This window comes from Bubalus kerabau, chromosome 3, assembly GCF_029407905.1.
Source record: "Bubalus kerabau isolate K-KA32 ecotype Philippines breed swamp buffalo chromosome 3, PCC_UOA_SB_1v2, whole genome shotgun sequence".
In the NCBI taxonomy this organism is placed as follows: domain Eukaryota; kingdom Metazoa; phylum Chordata; class Mammalia; order Artiodactyla; family Bovidae; genus Bubalus; species Bubalus kerabau.
This window is the reverse complement of record NC_073626.1, coordinates 124,949,065-124,965,639: the sequence shown is the minus strand read 5'-3', so window position 1 is coordinate 124,965,639 and position 16,575 is coordinate 124,949,065. Positions and strand designations below refer to the sequence as shown.

At 48.4% G+C, this 16,575-nt stretch overlaps 1 protein-coding gene across 5 annotated transcripts in view; it reads right to left on the bottom strand.

Annotated features, from left to right (window-relative positions):
- Positions 1-1,695: 1,695 nt before the first annotated feature.
- STEAP3 (STEAP3 metalloreductase) overlaps positions 1,696-16,575 on the bottom strand; it is a 54,616-nt gene continuing 39,736 nt past the window's right edge. For all 5 annotated transcript variants that reach the window (XM_055572877.1, XM_055572881.1, XM_055572878.1 and 2 more), the window contains 2 exons: positions 12,690-12,854; positions 1,696-4,507 (listed from right to left, as the gene is read on the bottom strand). In XM_055572877.1, the coding sequence (XP_055428852.1) occupies positions 4,226-4,507; positions 12,690-12,854 (447 nt within the window). In that variant the 3' untranslated portion in view covers positions 1,696-4,225. The remainder of the gene's footprint in view (positions 4,508-12,689; positions 12,855-16,575) is intronic.

The window sequence follows — 16,575 nt, the reverse complement described above, 5'->3', positions numbered from 1 at the left end:
CATCACCAACTCCCAAAGCTTGCCCAAAGTCATGTCCATCAAGTTGATGATGCCATCCAACCATCTCATCCTTTCACCCCCTTCTCCTCTTGCCTTCAGTCTTTCCCAGCATCGGCGTCTTCGCATCAGGTGGCCAAAGTATTGGAGTTTCAGCTTCAGCATCAGTCCTTCCAATGAATATTCAGGACTGATTTCCTTTAGGATTGACTGGTTTGATATGTTAGTGTAAATTACTTTGGATTTGTTTCTACTTTATATTTCACTTAAGACCTTATGTTGATTTAAAGGGCTTCCCTGGTGACTCAGATGGTAAAGAATCCGCCTGCAATGCGGGAAACCTGGGTATGACCCCTGGGTTGGGAAAAAACTACATGTAGCAGTTTATATTATTTCTGAATTTCATTCATAGAAAGGAATTTTCAACATATTTGTTAGAAAAAGTTGGTGCTAGTCTGGTGAGATTGAGTTTCTGCTGTAGCAGTGCCAATTTCCTCTTTCTAAAGAGATCCAGTGCAAGTGAGCTTCTGTACTTCCCAGTGTCCCCCTTCATTACTTTTGAAACAAACTCAGCTTCTCAAGTAGCTGAATGATAATTCTCTTTAACTAATATAAGTTATTTTGGTTGCTCTTAGTGCTTATGCGAGCTACCAAAATAATGGATATTTTTTCATCTACTTTATCCCTTCTTTTTAAACTTACCTCTCCCAGCCTTATGCGTGGGAGGATGCGTGCTTGCAAACCTCCAACTACAAGATTTTGTTTTTCTATTGAAAATTATTTGTAGTGAAGTTTTTTTCTGGCTGTGGTTCTTATTTTGGAAAACTCTTTTCACAGGCTCAAAATGGCAAGGCCATCTTTTGGTTATTGTTCCCAAGAAATGGTTTTCAACCACTAGATTGCTTTCCACACATGGGTTTCTTTTTTATTTCCTGGTACAAGACAATTCTGGTTGCTTCAGGAGAAACGCTTGACTGCATGACAGGTGGGTATTCTGTGAAGGGTTCCTGTTTTCTTGATGGGCCCAGAGCCTATGTGTGGGACCGCCTGGGAGCACCCTACATGGAGCACACAGAGGGCAAGACTATGGCCGGTGGGCTGTTTTCTCCCTCTACTTTTAAGAGAACAAGGGTTTGCAGCAGCATCAGCAATATCTCACCAGGGCAGCCAGGGAACCAGAGTCCAGGGGAAGCTTAATGGAGCAGACATGCACCGGCTGTGGGCTGTAGACTGTAGTGCAGCAGAGACTAAGAAAGCCATCGAAGCCCTTGTTACTCTGAGGATCAGCATCGTGTGTGGCACTTGGGAACTTATTAAGATGCACAGTCCTCATTCCTGACTCATGGATCCAAATCGAGGTGTGGACAAGATCCTGATGCAACTCCTGTGCACATTATAGTTTGAGGAGCACTGCTGCTCTAATCAGACCCCAGCACAGACACTGCTCCCTCCAGGAAGTCTTCCTGGTACTCCTTTCAATACCCCAGCACTCTGTCACCTGGATCTCCTCTGTGTCCTCACTGGCCTTGTTGCTGCAGGTCTGCATGTCCCTTCCTCAGAGGTGAGCGCTAACCCAGATCATTCTGTGCTCACCTTGCACACGACCTGATTGAGAGCATATTCTAATCAGAAGGCCCACTGGGCCAGTGAACCAATGAATGGGCAGGTGATCAATGAGACAGACATAACAGCCTGAAATTCATGGAAGGCTAGGTGTTTATTTTTGCTGCTTCTCAGACAAGCTCCTCAAGGTAAAAACAAAACATACAGTTTCAATAGCATAGATTTTAAACGTTCAGCCTCATACCATGGCATTTCAGGTTTCCAGAGCACTTTGGTTCAGGCACTTTTGTACCTAGAGGCACAGAGAATTTCCCAGGCTGGAGGGGAGTGACTTATTCTCATGGGGGTGCTGTTGTCAGCTGCCTGGTGAGGTACGGAAGAGCAGCAGATGACACCAGGTCAAGGCCAAACACACAGCCTGCCCTGCCTTTCATGAGCGGGTTGTCCAGCTGGGGTGTGGTCAGGTCGTCTGCTGCCTGCGCCCTGAGGAGCGCCTGCAGCAGCAGTGGGCGGGAAGGGGACGGAGCATATGAGACTTGGCTCTGTGTCAGCATCTTTGGTGTAAGGAACATCCCAGGCCCAGGGAGGGCCGGAGAGAAAGGGCAGCTAATACTGAGTGGGGCTGACAGTCCTCGGTGAGTGCCAGCTGCCCATGTTCTCCCTGCTTCCTATCAGCAGGAATTGATGGGCATTTTTGTCAAGCAAATGCTGAAATCTCTGCTTCGCCCACCGCCTTTCCAGTGAGCTTCTCTGAGGCCAAGGCTGCCGCTCCATCAGGGCCCATCTGGGAGGCAAGCTCATGCCTCTCGGCTCTTGAGCAGCAGACAGAAACATCCACAGGAAGCAGGCAGTTTTGTCTGCACTGCTTTCCCTCCATCAGTCACTGGCCTAATGAGATATGCTTGCACTTGGCTCCTTTTTTTTTTTTTTTCCTTTTTACTCAAGGACCCTAATGCGCTCCACAGACATGAGCTCATGCAGTCTCCATGGGGAGGCAGGAGCATTCGTTCTGTGGCACTCCTGGGTCAGCTTTTGCCAGCTGACTCTCTTTATTTCATGAGATGGTTAGATAATATCACCAACTCAATGGATGTGAATCTGAACAAACTCTGGGAGATAGTGAAGGACAGGGAGCCTGGCGAGCTGCAGTCCACAGGGTCGCAAAGAGTTGGATACGACTTTGTGATAGAACAACAGGATGCCCCCTGGCCTGGGAGACCTAAGAATATAAGCATGACCAACGTCCCCTTTCAGGGTACATCTCACTGATGTCTTCCATCAGGACCGTACCCCATTGTGTTCAGAGATGACACATCATTCCGATGCTGCCAGGGGTTGGGGGCTTAGCCGAGAACAGCTATTTCTCTCCAAAGGGGAAATAAAAAGTTTCAGTATGAATCAGTGAGGGACAGCGTACAATCCAAGGACACATGTTCTGTGGCCTCTCTTGTGCTTTGGGGCAGCAGTGTTTCCAGTTTGTAGCTTTGGTGGAAAAGACCTGCCACCTTACCCCCCACAGCTATTTTGAAACATAACCCTGCATTAGGAAGAACCTGGAGCCAGTGTAGCTTTGGGGTGTTCAGAAGGCAGGAACTCTGCCTGGCAGCAGCAGGAAATTTAAAAAATCCCCAGTGTCCTTCCACAGGACAATTCAGTGAGGACTATCCATCCTTTAGCCCTCTGGCTGGGGCCCCGAGAAAAGCAGGCCTTGTTTTCCCCTTCCCCTTGAACCAACTTTTAGAGGGTCTGCTCTTGGGGAGAAGTTCAGACTAATGATTTCCAAGGTGAGAAGGCACAGTGGTTTAAAGAACAGTCATCACCAACTTAAAGAAAGAAAAAAAAGTACACTTGTTCTCAAGACAGGGTTCATTAGTGGCTCCGGTAAGGAGGTGATTTCACACTCCCACAGGAGGATCAATTTGCAGCTGGCGGGATGATTTCTGACTTTTAGGAAAAAAAATCTCCCCAGCTCAGGGAGGATTAAGGGTAGCAGCCTCAGCCCCAGTTGTTCCCCCTTCCCACCTCCTAACCTGGCAAAGGATGAACCTTCAGGTGGCTCCCTGGGCACAGACCTGGGCTCACCCCCAGTGCCCTCAACCCCACCTGGCCTCCTGCTGCAGCCAAAGGAAGGGCGGCACCCTGCTCCCCGGTGACTGGTCAGTCCTGTGCACCTGGATTGGGCTCCAGGCAGAGCTCCTATCTGCCCTGCTACCCAAGAGCCTCAGCTCTGCAAATGCCTAGGGAAAGTAGCAAAATGGGCAGGGAACAGGGAGGCGCACACATGGATGCAATCATCAAAGTACAAGCCTCTCATTGCCTTTTCTGTGCCAAATCTGCTCAGCTCTGCAGATGTCACAAGTGTGAGCTGCCCTTCTCCTAACATCTGGCACTGGCTTTGAAATCTACAGGTTGAAATCTCAGGGACTCAACTTTTGAGCTAAGTAAGTGTAATTGTAAATCCTGTTATCTATATGAAATACATGTGGACATATATATATCACACACAGGCGTGTCATTCTGAATATTACTGCACACATCCCAGGAATCCAGACCTCGGCCCACCAACTTGTGTGTAATTCTGCTGTCCTGCATGATTGAGAAGTCCTGGCAAACTCCGGGCACTGTCCTGCCTGCGTCTGGTTCCCCGGAGCTGGGTGCAGGCCCGTCACACGTGGCTTGTCTTCTGGGCCAGGGCATGGTCCACTGGCAGTGTGAACCTGACGGAGCCATCCTTCTCCCAGCCCCTCCGGATCTTGGTGAGTCTGCGGCTGACGCACGGCAGGAGAAACAGGCCTTTGGCCAGGATGATAACACAGGGCACCAGCAGGGTGAGGGTGAAGGTGGGGGGCAGGAAGAACTTGTAGCGGCTCTCCTCAAAGGCGCGGGTCCAGCCGTAGGTGAGCGTGTGCAGGGTGCTCAGTACCAGAGCCACAAAGCCCAGAGTGGACTGCGGGGGAAAAGAAGGCTGCAGTAAGGGTAAGGATGGACATAGCGATCCCACCAATGACAGAGGGGGAAGAAGCAGAGTGGCTTTAGTGGGGCTCTGGGTTCAAATCCCAGCACTATCACTCACTCTCTGCATGAGCTTATTACTACCAAAACTCTCTGAACCTCAGTTTTCCCAACAGAAAAACGGAAACAATGGTCGTATGCCAATGTGTGTAAGAATTGATTGATTCAGAAGGATTCAATAAAACAACAGTGCTTTTCCCCAAACTATTATTCATACCTCTAGTGGCTGCCAAAAGACTTAAGATGGAATTAAATTCAAAGAAGTTTAAAAACACGTTAGTAGTTTTGTGTATATATTCATGCATATAGAGTAATAAGTGTCTGCTAGCATATCAAAATCATAATTTCACAGATAATATTTGGTATAAGATAAGGCCAGGAGAAAAACAAGTGGATTTTAAGTTGATTTAAAGATAAACACAGGGACTTCCCTGGTGGTCCAGTGGTTAAGAATCTGCCTTGCAATGCAGGGGACGCTGGCTCCATCCCTCGTTGGGGAGCTGAGATCCCACATGCCATTGGGTGCTGCTGCTGCTAAGTCGCTTCAGTCGTGTCCGACTCTGTGCAACCCCATAGACGGCAGCCCACCAGGCTTCCCCGTCCCTGGGATTCTCCAGGCAAGAACACTGGAGTGGGTTGCCATTTCCTTCTCCAATGCATGAAGTGAAAAGTGAAAGTGAAGTGGTGTCCGACTCTTAGTGACCCCATGGACTGTAGCCTACCAGGCTCCTCTGCCCATGGGATTTTCCAGGCAAGAGTACTGGAAAAGAGTGGGTTACCATCGCCTTCTCCGGCTGTTGGGTGGGGTATGGCCAAAAAAAAAAAAAAAAAGAAAAGATAAAACACAATGCAAAAAGTTCCCTTGGCACCAACGGGAAGATGGCTCTCAGGGGCCTCTAGGCTAGGTGTCTTCACGCTGTATACAAAACCCATAGCACCACAGAGATGCTACCTGTGGGTACTGGTCCCTTACTTCCTGCCCGTGCTCTGAGCTACAAACACCCCAGGTACAAACCCTACCAGGATTACTCTCCTGCCTGGAAGATTAGTGATGCTAAGGAGATCAAGACCATCACAAATCCAAATGGACATGGTCCAGGCCATCTTACAGCAGAGCATCCCACCCTTGAGCCGGGTGTGGGCTTTTGTGGGTCACTTCCAGCCACGAGCAGCTCATCATCCCAAGTGCTATATAAATACGACTTTCTATGGGGACTACAATGTGAAAATAGCCAAGAAGTGCTGATCTGTAACTCCAGCCTCTGGGAATCTTTTTGCAGGCAGGGTTTCTTGCAAACTACAAATGATGCCTTCCAGATTTACTGTTGGTGCTATCCTCAACTGACACTGTGACCCTCGGCAAGTCACTTCATTAGCCTCAGAGAAAAGGAAGTGATTAAAAAAGCTGAAGTCAGAATTGTGGGGAAAGCACTGTATCGATGCAGCATTCTGCAGCCCCCAGACCTGGCAGGCAACAGTGCAGAGCAGAGCGCACCTAGGGTTAGGGCTTTGTAGAGGTTGGGGAGGGGGTACAGGGCACTGAGAGAGTCCTGGTGGGAGAGACCTGTGTTCACTGCATAAGGAATATGCAATGACCCATCAAGCAATGAACACACATGCATTTTCTCCAAGGAGACACTGCAAGGGTCTAATTGAAATGTGGCAGCTTGATGGTACCTGAGGGTGTTTTTTACAGGTTGGTTTTGAGCTTTCCACAGAGAAGCTGTAATTGGCCTCCTGGATTTCCTTCCGGCCCAGCTTGTCAGCATCAATCCAGGGGCTTGGCTGAGAGATGCTGTCTTGTTTTCACTCTCCTCAGACACGGCTCTAAGTGGGTCTGATTTTACTACCATACCTCATGCTTACTCCTCACTAGTATGGGTGGCGCTTTGGTTATACCCACTCCAGTGTAAACCCAAGACGGTGAACCTCAGTAACTGGTTCAGAAGAACTGCTTGTAATGCTTTTACTAAAAACAGTAATAATAAATATTTTCTAATGGCTATACATACAAGTTCATAAATAGGTTTGCAAGTATAACGTTTTAATGGCAACCCACTCCAGTACTCTTGCCTGGAAAATCCCATGGATGGAGGAGCCTGGTAGGCTGCAGTCCATGGGGTCGCTAAGAGTCGGGCATGACTGAACAACTTCACTTTCACTTTTCACTTTCATGCATTGGAGAAGGAAATGGCAACCCACTCCAGTGTTCTTGCCTGGAGAATCCCAGGGATGGGGGAGCCTTGTGGGCTGCCGTCTGTGGGGTCTCACAGAGTTGGACACAACTGAAGTGACTTAGCAGCAGCAGCAGCAAAATACTAGCTGGGCTCCCCTTGTGGCTCAGTGGTAAAGAACCCACTTGCCAATGCAGGAGATGTGGGTTCAATCCTGCATGTGGGAAGATCCCACATGCCTCAGAGCAACTATGCTCATGCACAACAGTTACTGAGCCTGTGTTCTAGAGCCCAGGAGCCGCAACTACTGACCTCAGTCCCTGGGTTGGGAAGATTCCCTTGGAGAAGGAAATGGCAATCCACTCCAGTATTCTTGCCTGGGAAAATCCCATGGACAGAGGAGCCTGGTGGGCTACAGTCCATGAGGTTGCAAAGAGTTGGACATGACTTAGTGACTGAACAAGAAAAAAAAAATACTAGCTGCCAAAAGATCCCGTCTCTATCCTTCCTTAGCCATCTCTGGTTCTTCTTGGCTTTGTGACCACTTCAAGGATCTTTTTATCACATCCTTAACAACTTTTTGGCTCAGTACAGCCTGTTGGGAAAGGCCGTGGTTGGCTCTGTGCTACCCACAGCTACTTCAGGTATCAGATGAAAATGGTTGGCCCCCAAATGGGAGGCTTCTTGACTGTGAGTCACATGTAACCAGAGTCATTTCCAGACCTGTCCAGAATTCCAAATCTCCTAGCAACTTCTGAACCACACTAACTTTTTCTAAGTTCTGATCTATTGATAATGAAGACTCAGGTTAAAGAAGTTCCCAGCATTGAGAAAATATTTGAGATTAATATCCTGAATATATAGAGAACACTTTAAACTCAACAGCAACAAAAACAAACAACCTAATTCAAAAATAGGTAAAGGACTTGAATAGAAATTTCTCCAAAGAAGATATATAAATGGTCAGTAAACACATGAAGAGATGCCCAACATCAGGAAAATGTAAATCAAAACCACTCCACATCCATTAGGAGGGCTACTATTAAAAACAAAATGAAAAAACAAAACAAAACAAAAAAAACAAAAAAAAAAAAACAAAAAAAACCAAAATGAAACAAGAAAAGTGTTGATGAGGGTGTGGAGAAATTGGAACACTTGTTGCTAGTGGGAGTGGAAAGAGTGCGGCTACAATAGAAGATGGTATGGTGATTCCTCAGTGAATTAAAAAACAGTCATGTGCTATGGCAATTCCACTTCTGGTATATAGCCCAAGTAACTGAAAGTAGGATCTTGAAGAGTGCTAACTATAAGCCCAGAGTCCTCATCTGACCACAGAGAAATTCTCCATCAGGAATAAATCTTCAACTAGCCTTCCAACCACCCTGATATTTCCCAAACAACTTTCAAGTCCCAAACTACTGCTCTCCTTACTCAGATGAATTCACTGGGTTTTGCTGAGATGGCTGGGATGTGCCTTTTCATAGCCGGAGACTGTGTTTCTAAATATGGCTGCATAGTAACATCACTTGGGGAGCTTGGGGAACATCTTAATGCCCAAGTGCAAGTCCTAGGAATTCAGATTAAATTGGTTTGGGATGGGGCTCAGACGTTGGTAGTTTTTACAAGTTCTGCAATGATGCTGTTTGCAGACAGGACCGCTGCTGCTGCTGCTGCTAAGTCACCTCAGTCATGTCTGACTCTGAGCAACCCCATAGACGGCAGCCCATCAGGCTCTGCCATCCCTGGGATTCTCCAGGCAAGAACACTGGAGTGGGTTGCCATTTCCTTCTCCAATGCATGAAAGTGAAAAGTGAAAGTGAAGTTGCTCAGTCATGTCCGACCCTCAGCGACCCCCATGGACTGCAGCCTATCAGGCTCCTCTGTCCATGGGATTTTCCAGGCAAGAGTACTGGAGTGGGTTGCCATTGCCTTCTCTGGCAGACAGGACTAAGAATCACCAATTTGGGAGATTCTCCTCACCTGAGACTTTCTAGCTTGAGGCTGAGATGTCTTCGTGGCCCCTCTGCTCAGGCTGTTTGATGGGGGTGGACCAGTCCTTTCTGTTGCTTCGACAAAGACCCACCCAGTGTGAATGGGCTCACACTCTGCACTGTGATACCTTCCCAGATGCTGCAGCAGTGAGAACCCACCCTGGCCCAGGAACGAGTCCTGGCAGCCCCAGTGAGGCCTAAGCACCTCCCTTGGTGACATGTCCTGGGGCTCCAGTGTTTTGCCCCTGGTCTCCACTGTCCCTGGCCCTGATTTGGAGACTGATGGACTGTGCTGGGCAAACAAGACATGCCCTGGGAGACAATAAAGACCTGCTCCCATTCAGACATTCTTTTCCCTTCACCATCCAGAATCCCACAGTGACAGATGGCAAGAGGCCCCAGCCTCGGGCTGATGGCTCACAGAGAGGGCTGACAGCCAAAGACCGGCCAATGACAAAGGGCCTTTTGACTTTCCAATCCCAACGAGAAGCCTGGATGACTCCAGCAAGTTTGTTTCCCTAAAACTCACTCTCCTTGGGAACAATTTAAAAATCCCAGAACAGCCAAAGGGAGGCATGGTCTTGGGGCAATTAATGACCCCCACAACAAGCTAAGGCCATTTCTATTACATGGAAGCTTGTTAGTGAGAAAGAAACCACCAGTTGTTGCTAGCTCCTGCCAGTGCTCAGTTACTGTGGTGGGAAGGGGCTTTGGCCATTGCTCACAAGGCTGGGATCAAAGCAGGCCTCTGCTATCATTTCAGGCAAGTGGCTAGAGCGGGCAAGGCCACAGGAAGCTCCTCTAACTATGGGGCAGAACTGAGGTGCTAAGAGCTGAACCCTAATATCTCTTCCAGTTGAGCTGCACTGACCTGGGTATTCTGCAATCTGACAATGTTTAATTGGCTTAATTAGGAGCAGTTGGCACAGCCCCAAATAATAGCAACAAAAACACCTAGACAAACAAAACCCCAAATTAAAAACTTGTTGAAAACAGCCTCAGGAACGTAAGCACAGGTCAACTTGTTGAATCAATACACTGTTTTGATGGCTTGTAGCTCAGTAAATCATTAGAGACCCAGGGGTCAGGCCAGGCCCACTGGGAACCACATTGTCTCCACAGTCAGTTTCCAGGCCCTGGTGGCCTGCTGCGGTCATTCTCGGCTGGGAAGGAAATGTGATCGGGGTACTCCTTGTTACAGAGCAGCGCTTACCTTACGGAGAAGCTCACCCCAGAGAGTATACAGCCACCATTTGGGTGTGTGTGTCATGCACTACACACGTCCTCAACACAGATTCTCCCAGTGACTACAGGAGGTGGACACAGACAAGTGAGGCCACAGTCAGGATGCTCGGAGAGGCTAAGAAGCTGTCTAGTGGTGCGGGGCTGGTCAGTAGTGGTCTTGGGACTGAAACCCAGGTCTGCCGGCTCTGCCATCTCAGAGACTGTCACACACCGCATGGCCTGCACTTAAGTCACTCCAAGAGCTTATAAGACAGATTCTAGAGCCAACCCACAGGTCGGGGTAGTCCTGGGTATCTGCATTTCTCCAAGAGCTCTGCGACTTCTAACTTTTTGATGTCAGCTCACCATAAGAATTGCATTTTCTTTACCATCCAGGACACAATGATGTCTATCCACATATGTATCTATAACTACTGAGCTGATACAACTGAAAAAGAGATGTCTGTGCTTAGAACATGTAAAGTGCCCTGACATTTTGGGAGACATTCTACTCTATTTAAAAAGCTTGTTGTAGCCCCAAAATTTCATGACCCATCAATGAGTGCCCACTGCAGTTTGCAAACCCTGCCTTGGACCATTCTAAGGCCCTCAGGGAAGTCTCTTGGCCTCCCCTGAGTGCTGAGTGACTCAACTGTTCAGTCTCTTGCTGCTTCCTACTGGGCTCAGAAATGGGCAATTGGTAGCTTAGTGATCATGGAAATGTGGCCACATGCCCTGAGAATAATGGCAAATCACTTTGTATTTGTGTTTTACACATAACCTTGCACATTGAGTCTCAGCACCTCTGGAGGGAATTCACTCCACTTCACAAGAGTGTAAGTAAGGTAAGGCTTAGGGAGTGCATGATCTGCCCATGGTTCCAGAGCTGGAACAAATCTGTTCCTCCTCCATGTCAGCACTCTTGGGAGATAAAGCATTTGAGGACAGAATGTGGGCACTGGATTTCCACAAGTAAAACCCTGCCTTTCCACCCCTCTCTTGACCTTCCACCCCCCTCTTCCTGCAGCATCAGCAGGACTTTCCTATTTGTATTTCAACTCTTCAGTATGTAAAGCAGGGCAGCTGCTGAGGTCCCTGTCAGTTTTTGCTAACAAAACCAAATCCCCCGGCTTTCTCTGGCACCAGGAGCCAGGGCTTGTAATCTATGGCTGCTTAAGGAAGCAACTTTCTGGTGAGGGGAGCAAACCGCAGCCTGTTTTAATTGTGAATAAACCATGCACCCTTGCAGACTCCAGGCAAGAACTGGAAAATCCCAGATTTGTGTGTTTGACACATGAGGATTAGGGGCAGATAAATAAAATTCTTTCTTCCCCTCTTTTGCCAGCATGTAGTCAGGCCTGAGCATTCCTCCAGAGACCTTCCAAGATGAGCAGAGCCAGTGAGAGTCAGAAACGGACATAAAACACCACGACTCTGTTTCGTTCTAGGGTGTGCATGTGTCCCCAGGTAGGAATAATAAATTGGGATTATATAAGAGTACCACACCATCAGTGTCCCTGTTGGAATCTCATGCTGTGTCCTTGCTGCACAGAGAAGATATGCAACAGATGTTTGTTGGCAGTGGGGGTGGAAGTGATAGCTGTTCCCTGCCCTGATACCACGTCGATGGTAGAACCCAGTATTAGTCAGCACTCATCACTGGAGTGGGTGAGTTGGTGTGTCAGTACCGGGGGTTGACCACGTGCTCTGTATAGAGAACAGTGGGCGATGCCAGAGGAATGCAAATGTCCCTTCCCAGTTGTCCTTAAAATTAAAACATGGCTATGCCTGGCTTTAGAGGATGAAACAGCAACCCGCTCCAGCATTCTTGCCTGGGAAATCCCACGGACACAGGAGCCTGGGAGGGCTACAGTCCATGGGGTCACAAAGAGTTGGACATGACTGAGCAACTGGGCATGCACGCATGCATGCCTGGCTTGTTCATGGGTCTAGCACAATGCAGGGTGCAGAGTATGTGTTCAGTAAACACTGAGTGAATAAATGCATGAAGAACCTTTGCCACTAGTAGCAGCTTCCCAAGTGTGTTCTGTAGAGTGTAGATAGCTGTTATGTGGGTGGCGGTGGTGGGGGAGTGGGGTAGGGAGGGTGCTACGACTCAAATAAGTCGGCTGAACAAGGTTTGCTTGTGGTAGACATTAATTTGATGTGCCAAAGTGCATTGTGACTAACTCAGGGGGCAGCGGATGTTTTCCCAAATGTATTTGACCCCACATGTCCTTTTTCATAGGAGCAGTGTCCTTTGAGAAATGCTGTGGTTTATTTCCTATAAATTGGAGGCCCTCATGCTCACCTCCCATCCACTCTGCATGAATCAAGAGGTCAAAGGGAATAACAGGGCCCGGTTGAGCTGAGGGTGCTGGGTGGGCTGCTAGATTCACTCAAGGGCTCGCTGACTCCCTAGCCAGATCAGTGACACATCCAGTGACTCCACGTTATAGGATTTTGTTTCAGAAGCCCAAGAATTGCAGAAACTGAGAACGTGTAGTCCAGGGTTCAGCGTTCTGCCATCTGATTTTTTCACGTGCCTAAATCTGGCTTCCCCAGATGTTGTGAGGATGAGCTGGTCCCAGGCAGCCCCTTTCTCAGGAGACCTGGGTGAGCCTGCCAGGCTCCCAGGACACCGGAAAGAGTGGTTCTGTTGCACAGATTATGAAAGCCCAGGCAGCATGTGGATGGGAAGGTGCCTGCAGGGCCCAGGCTACCTTACCTGGACAAAGCTGAACTCCCTCCAGTTGAGTGAGTTCGCGATGGATGGCAGTGAGGTGACAGCCAGCAGGGACAGCATGCCAAGGGCCAGCACTCCCAGGGACAGGTAGATCTCCATCCGCCACACTTCCTCCTCATTCCAGAGGTGACTCTTATTGGTCAAGACCTGGTATAGAAGGAAGGAAAACCATGAACACTGGCCAAGGTCGATGCCCTGGGATTTGGGCCAGTGAGGAATTTGGGATGGGAGAAACACAGTAACAACCAACATTTCTACTTTCCACTTCATGTAATGTGTGTCTAGCTCTGTTTGAAGTGCTTTTCAAGTATCAGCTCACCTGATCCTTAGAACGACCCTGTGAGGGAGAGTTCATTACTGTCCCCGTTTTTCAGATGAGGGAAATGAGGCACAGAGGTCAAGTTACCTTGCTGTGGTCACACACACCTCAGGAGATGGCAGAGCTGAGATTAGGAACCAGGCAGCGGGCTCCGAAGACAAGGCTTCCTCCCCACGGCTTTCACAAATTTGCCTGGGGCCAGTCAACCAGAACAGCCACATGAGCCAAGAGTAAGGAGCCACAGAATTTGATAAGACACAAAGAACCTCCAAACATGACCATCTCTCAAGGTTTTTGGGTGCCCAAGTCCCCCAGAGGAGGGAGGAGCCCTCCAGCTCAGAATCCCATCAGCTAGGTGGGCTGCTGCCCTTGCTGCCCACCTCCCATCCCAGCCTGTCTCACCCGGGACCCTTGGTCCCCCAAGCTGCCCCCATCACTGGTTCATACTCCAGACACACACAGACACCAAACCCCTCAACATTTCCTAACTAGCCCCAGCTCTCATCTTCCCACCCAGCTCCTCATTTCTGTCTGAGAAATACAGCTTTGACTCAACTGTGGAGTCCCATACTGAGGTCACAGGTGTGAGGCCTTTGATGCAGAGCCCAGATCCAAGGTCACCTCTGGAACTGACTGAGCCTCATTGTAACCATTGCCAAAAACCTGCCCTGATCCTTACTGGCCAGATTCCTGACTCCAAATTAGGCAAAAATGCCCCTCCTCCCAAACCCTCCACCCTGGTACTCACCCTATTGCACCCAAACCAATCACCTAATGCCACCTTTCAAGCAGGAATTTTCTTTGTTTTGAGGCCATAAAAATTGGCTACCAACCCATGTAAAGCATCAGCTGTCCCTTGAGCTGACCAGCTGTTCTAACAGCATCCCATTGGCTCTCCCTGGTCTGTCAGGAGGTTGGCCCACGGTGCTCACAGCCCCCACATTACCTCAGCTCTTTGTTCTTAATAAACTCACTCCCATCTGAAATGCTCTGTGTCTGGAAGTTCTTTTCCAACCTGTGCTCGGAATGCCATGACATCAACCACTGCTACACAGCAGGGCCCAAGATCCACTCATCAAGCAGACCCATGAGCACTTAAGAAGCACCTACTGTGCCAACATCTGTTGGATCATCAAAAAAGCAAGAGAGTCCGAGACAAACAAAGCCAAAGCCTTTGACTGTGTGGATCACAACAAACTGGAAAATTCTTCAAGAGATGGGAATACCAGACCACCTGACTTGCCTCCTGAGAAATCTGTATGCATGTCAAGCAGCAAGAGTTAGAACGGTACATGGAACAACAGACTGGGTCCAAATCAGGAAAGGAGTACGTCAAGGCTGTATATTGTCACCCTGCTTATTTAACTTATATGCAGAGTACATTATGAGAAATGCCAGGCTGGATGAAGCACAAGCTGGAATCAAGATTGCCCGGAGAAATATCAATAACCTCAGATATGCAGATGGCACCATCCTTATGGCAGAAGAAGTAAAGAGCCTCTTGATGAAAGTGAAAGAGGAGAGTGAAAAAGCTGGCTTAAAGCTCAATATTCAGAAAACTAAGATCATGGCATCTGGTCACATGACTTCATGGCAAATACATGGGGAAACAGTGGAAACAGTGTCAGACTGCTCCAAAATCACTGCAGATGGTGATTGCAGCCATGAAATTAGAAGATGCTTGCTCCTTGGAAGAAAGGCTATGGCCAACCTAGACAGCATATTAAAAAGTGGAGACATTACATTGCCAACAAATATCCATCTAGTCAAAGCTATGGTTTTTCCAGTGGTCATGTATGGATGTGAGAGTTGAACTGTGAAGAAAGCTGAGTGCCGAAGAATTGATGCTTTTGAACTGTGGTGTTGGAGAAGACTCTTGAGAGTCCCTTGGACAGCAAGGAGATCCAACCAGTCAATTTTAAAGGAAATCAGTCCTGAATATTCATTGGAAGGACTGACGCTGAAGCTGAAACTCCAATACTTTGGCACTTGATGTGAAGAACTGACTCATTTGAAAGACCCTGATGCTGGGAAAGATTGAAGGCAGGAGGAGAAGGGGACAACAGAGGATGAGATGATTGGATGGCATCACTGACTCGATGGACATGAGTTTGAGTAAGCTCCGGGAGTTGGTGATGGACAGGGAAGCCTGGTGTGCTGCAGTCCATGGGGTCACAAAGAGTCAGATATGAGTGAGCGAATGAACTGAACTGAACTGTGTGCTAGGCCCTGGGCCACAGAGAACAAAGACACCTGCCCTCACAGAGTTCCGGATCCCCCACTGAGCTCCAGGGATGCACCCATTGATGAACCACTGCAGGCCCAGAGGTGTCTACTTCCTTCCTCCCCACGGGGAGTGCTCTTGAGCCCCCCATGGGGAGTACACCTGAGCCCCCTCCAAGCAGGGCTGACAGATCCTTCTATTAAAACTGTCATTTCCCAACTAGACCAGGTAGCAGAGTTCCCGGAAGTCAAGGTGTTCTCTCAGAACACTGGGAAATGCTGGTGCTTCAATTCTACCCACAGGACAAGGAACAGCATTTCCCTTAGGAAATATGACCAGGCTTTAGCAGGCACATCTCCGCTTTGCAAAACAGAGTCAGTCAGGTTTTTGAGAAACTATTTCAGCAGAGGGAAAAAAAAAAATAACCCAAGTGCAGCTAGAAGATGTAATAATAAAAATGAATCTAGTAGGCTGAGCAAAAATGGTTGAAAAGCTTATGAGAAAAAGTTGAAAGAAACTGAGCAAATGCCATCCATTGAGTACTTTTCCTGCAGTTTGTGAAAAATGATGGACTCTGTTCTATTTCAGGGCAGGCTGGCTCTCGCTGGTGTCATTAAGCCACAAAAGGACCAGGAGTCTGGAGACCCAGGTTCTCACCCTGACCACAAGTCCTGTGAGACTCTGGGCAACTCCAGCTCTGGGCCTCTGTTTTTCCACTGACAGAGCAGGAAGAGCTCATGTCTAAAATCCTAGAATTTTGCTCCCTTACCAAACAAATGTCATCACCAGCTAGGGAAGGCGGGGCCGGATATTACCCTGAAGGGGGCTGGGAGGTCTCCCTCCTACCTGAGCCTGGTGGAGGCTTACTCACACCTTCCCATGGCTAACAACTGCCGCTTGTAAGTCATCCCCATGTTCTGAGTTGTTTGTTCTTCAGATATACTTCATTAGTCACTCCGTTCTGCCTTTTGGTAAGATTAGGCAGTTAATGTCACAAGTCAAGAGTCTGGATGATGACACACACCGCATTTGCTTGCAAAATGTCTTGTTTTTTTCCTAATATTTCCACTCAGCAGTGATGCTGGGAAGGGGTTGGGTGAGGCGGGCAAGGGAGTAATGGGTGTTGAGGAACCTGTGTGAGCATCTGGATATTAGGCCGTGGGGGTCTCATCCAACCATAGTGCTGTTCTCAGGGCTCCCAGCGACCAAGGTCACACATGGCTAACCGGGACATAGATTCATTAGCTCTCTACTCCCCTAGGGATTCTCCCATGTTCAGAGCTAATTAAGCTGTCCACCTTGACACGATGAGGACAGTGCTCATC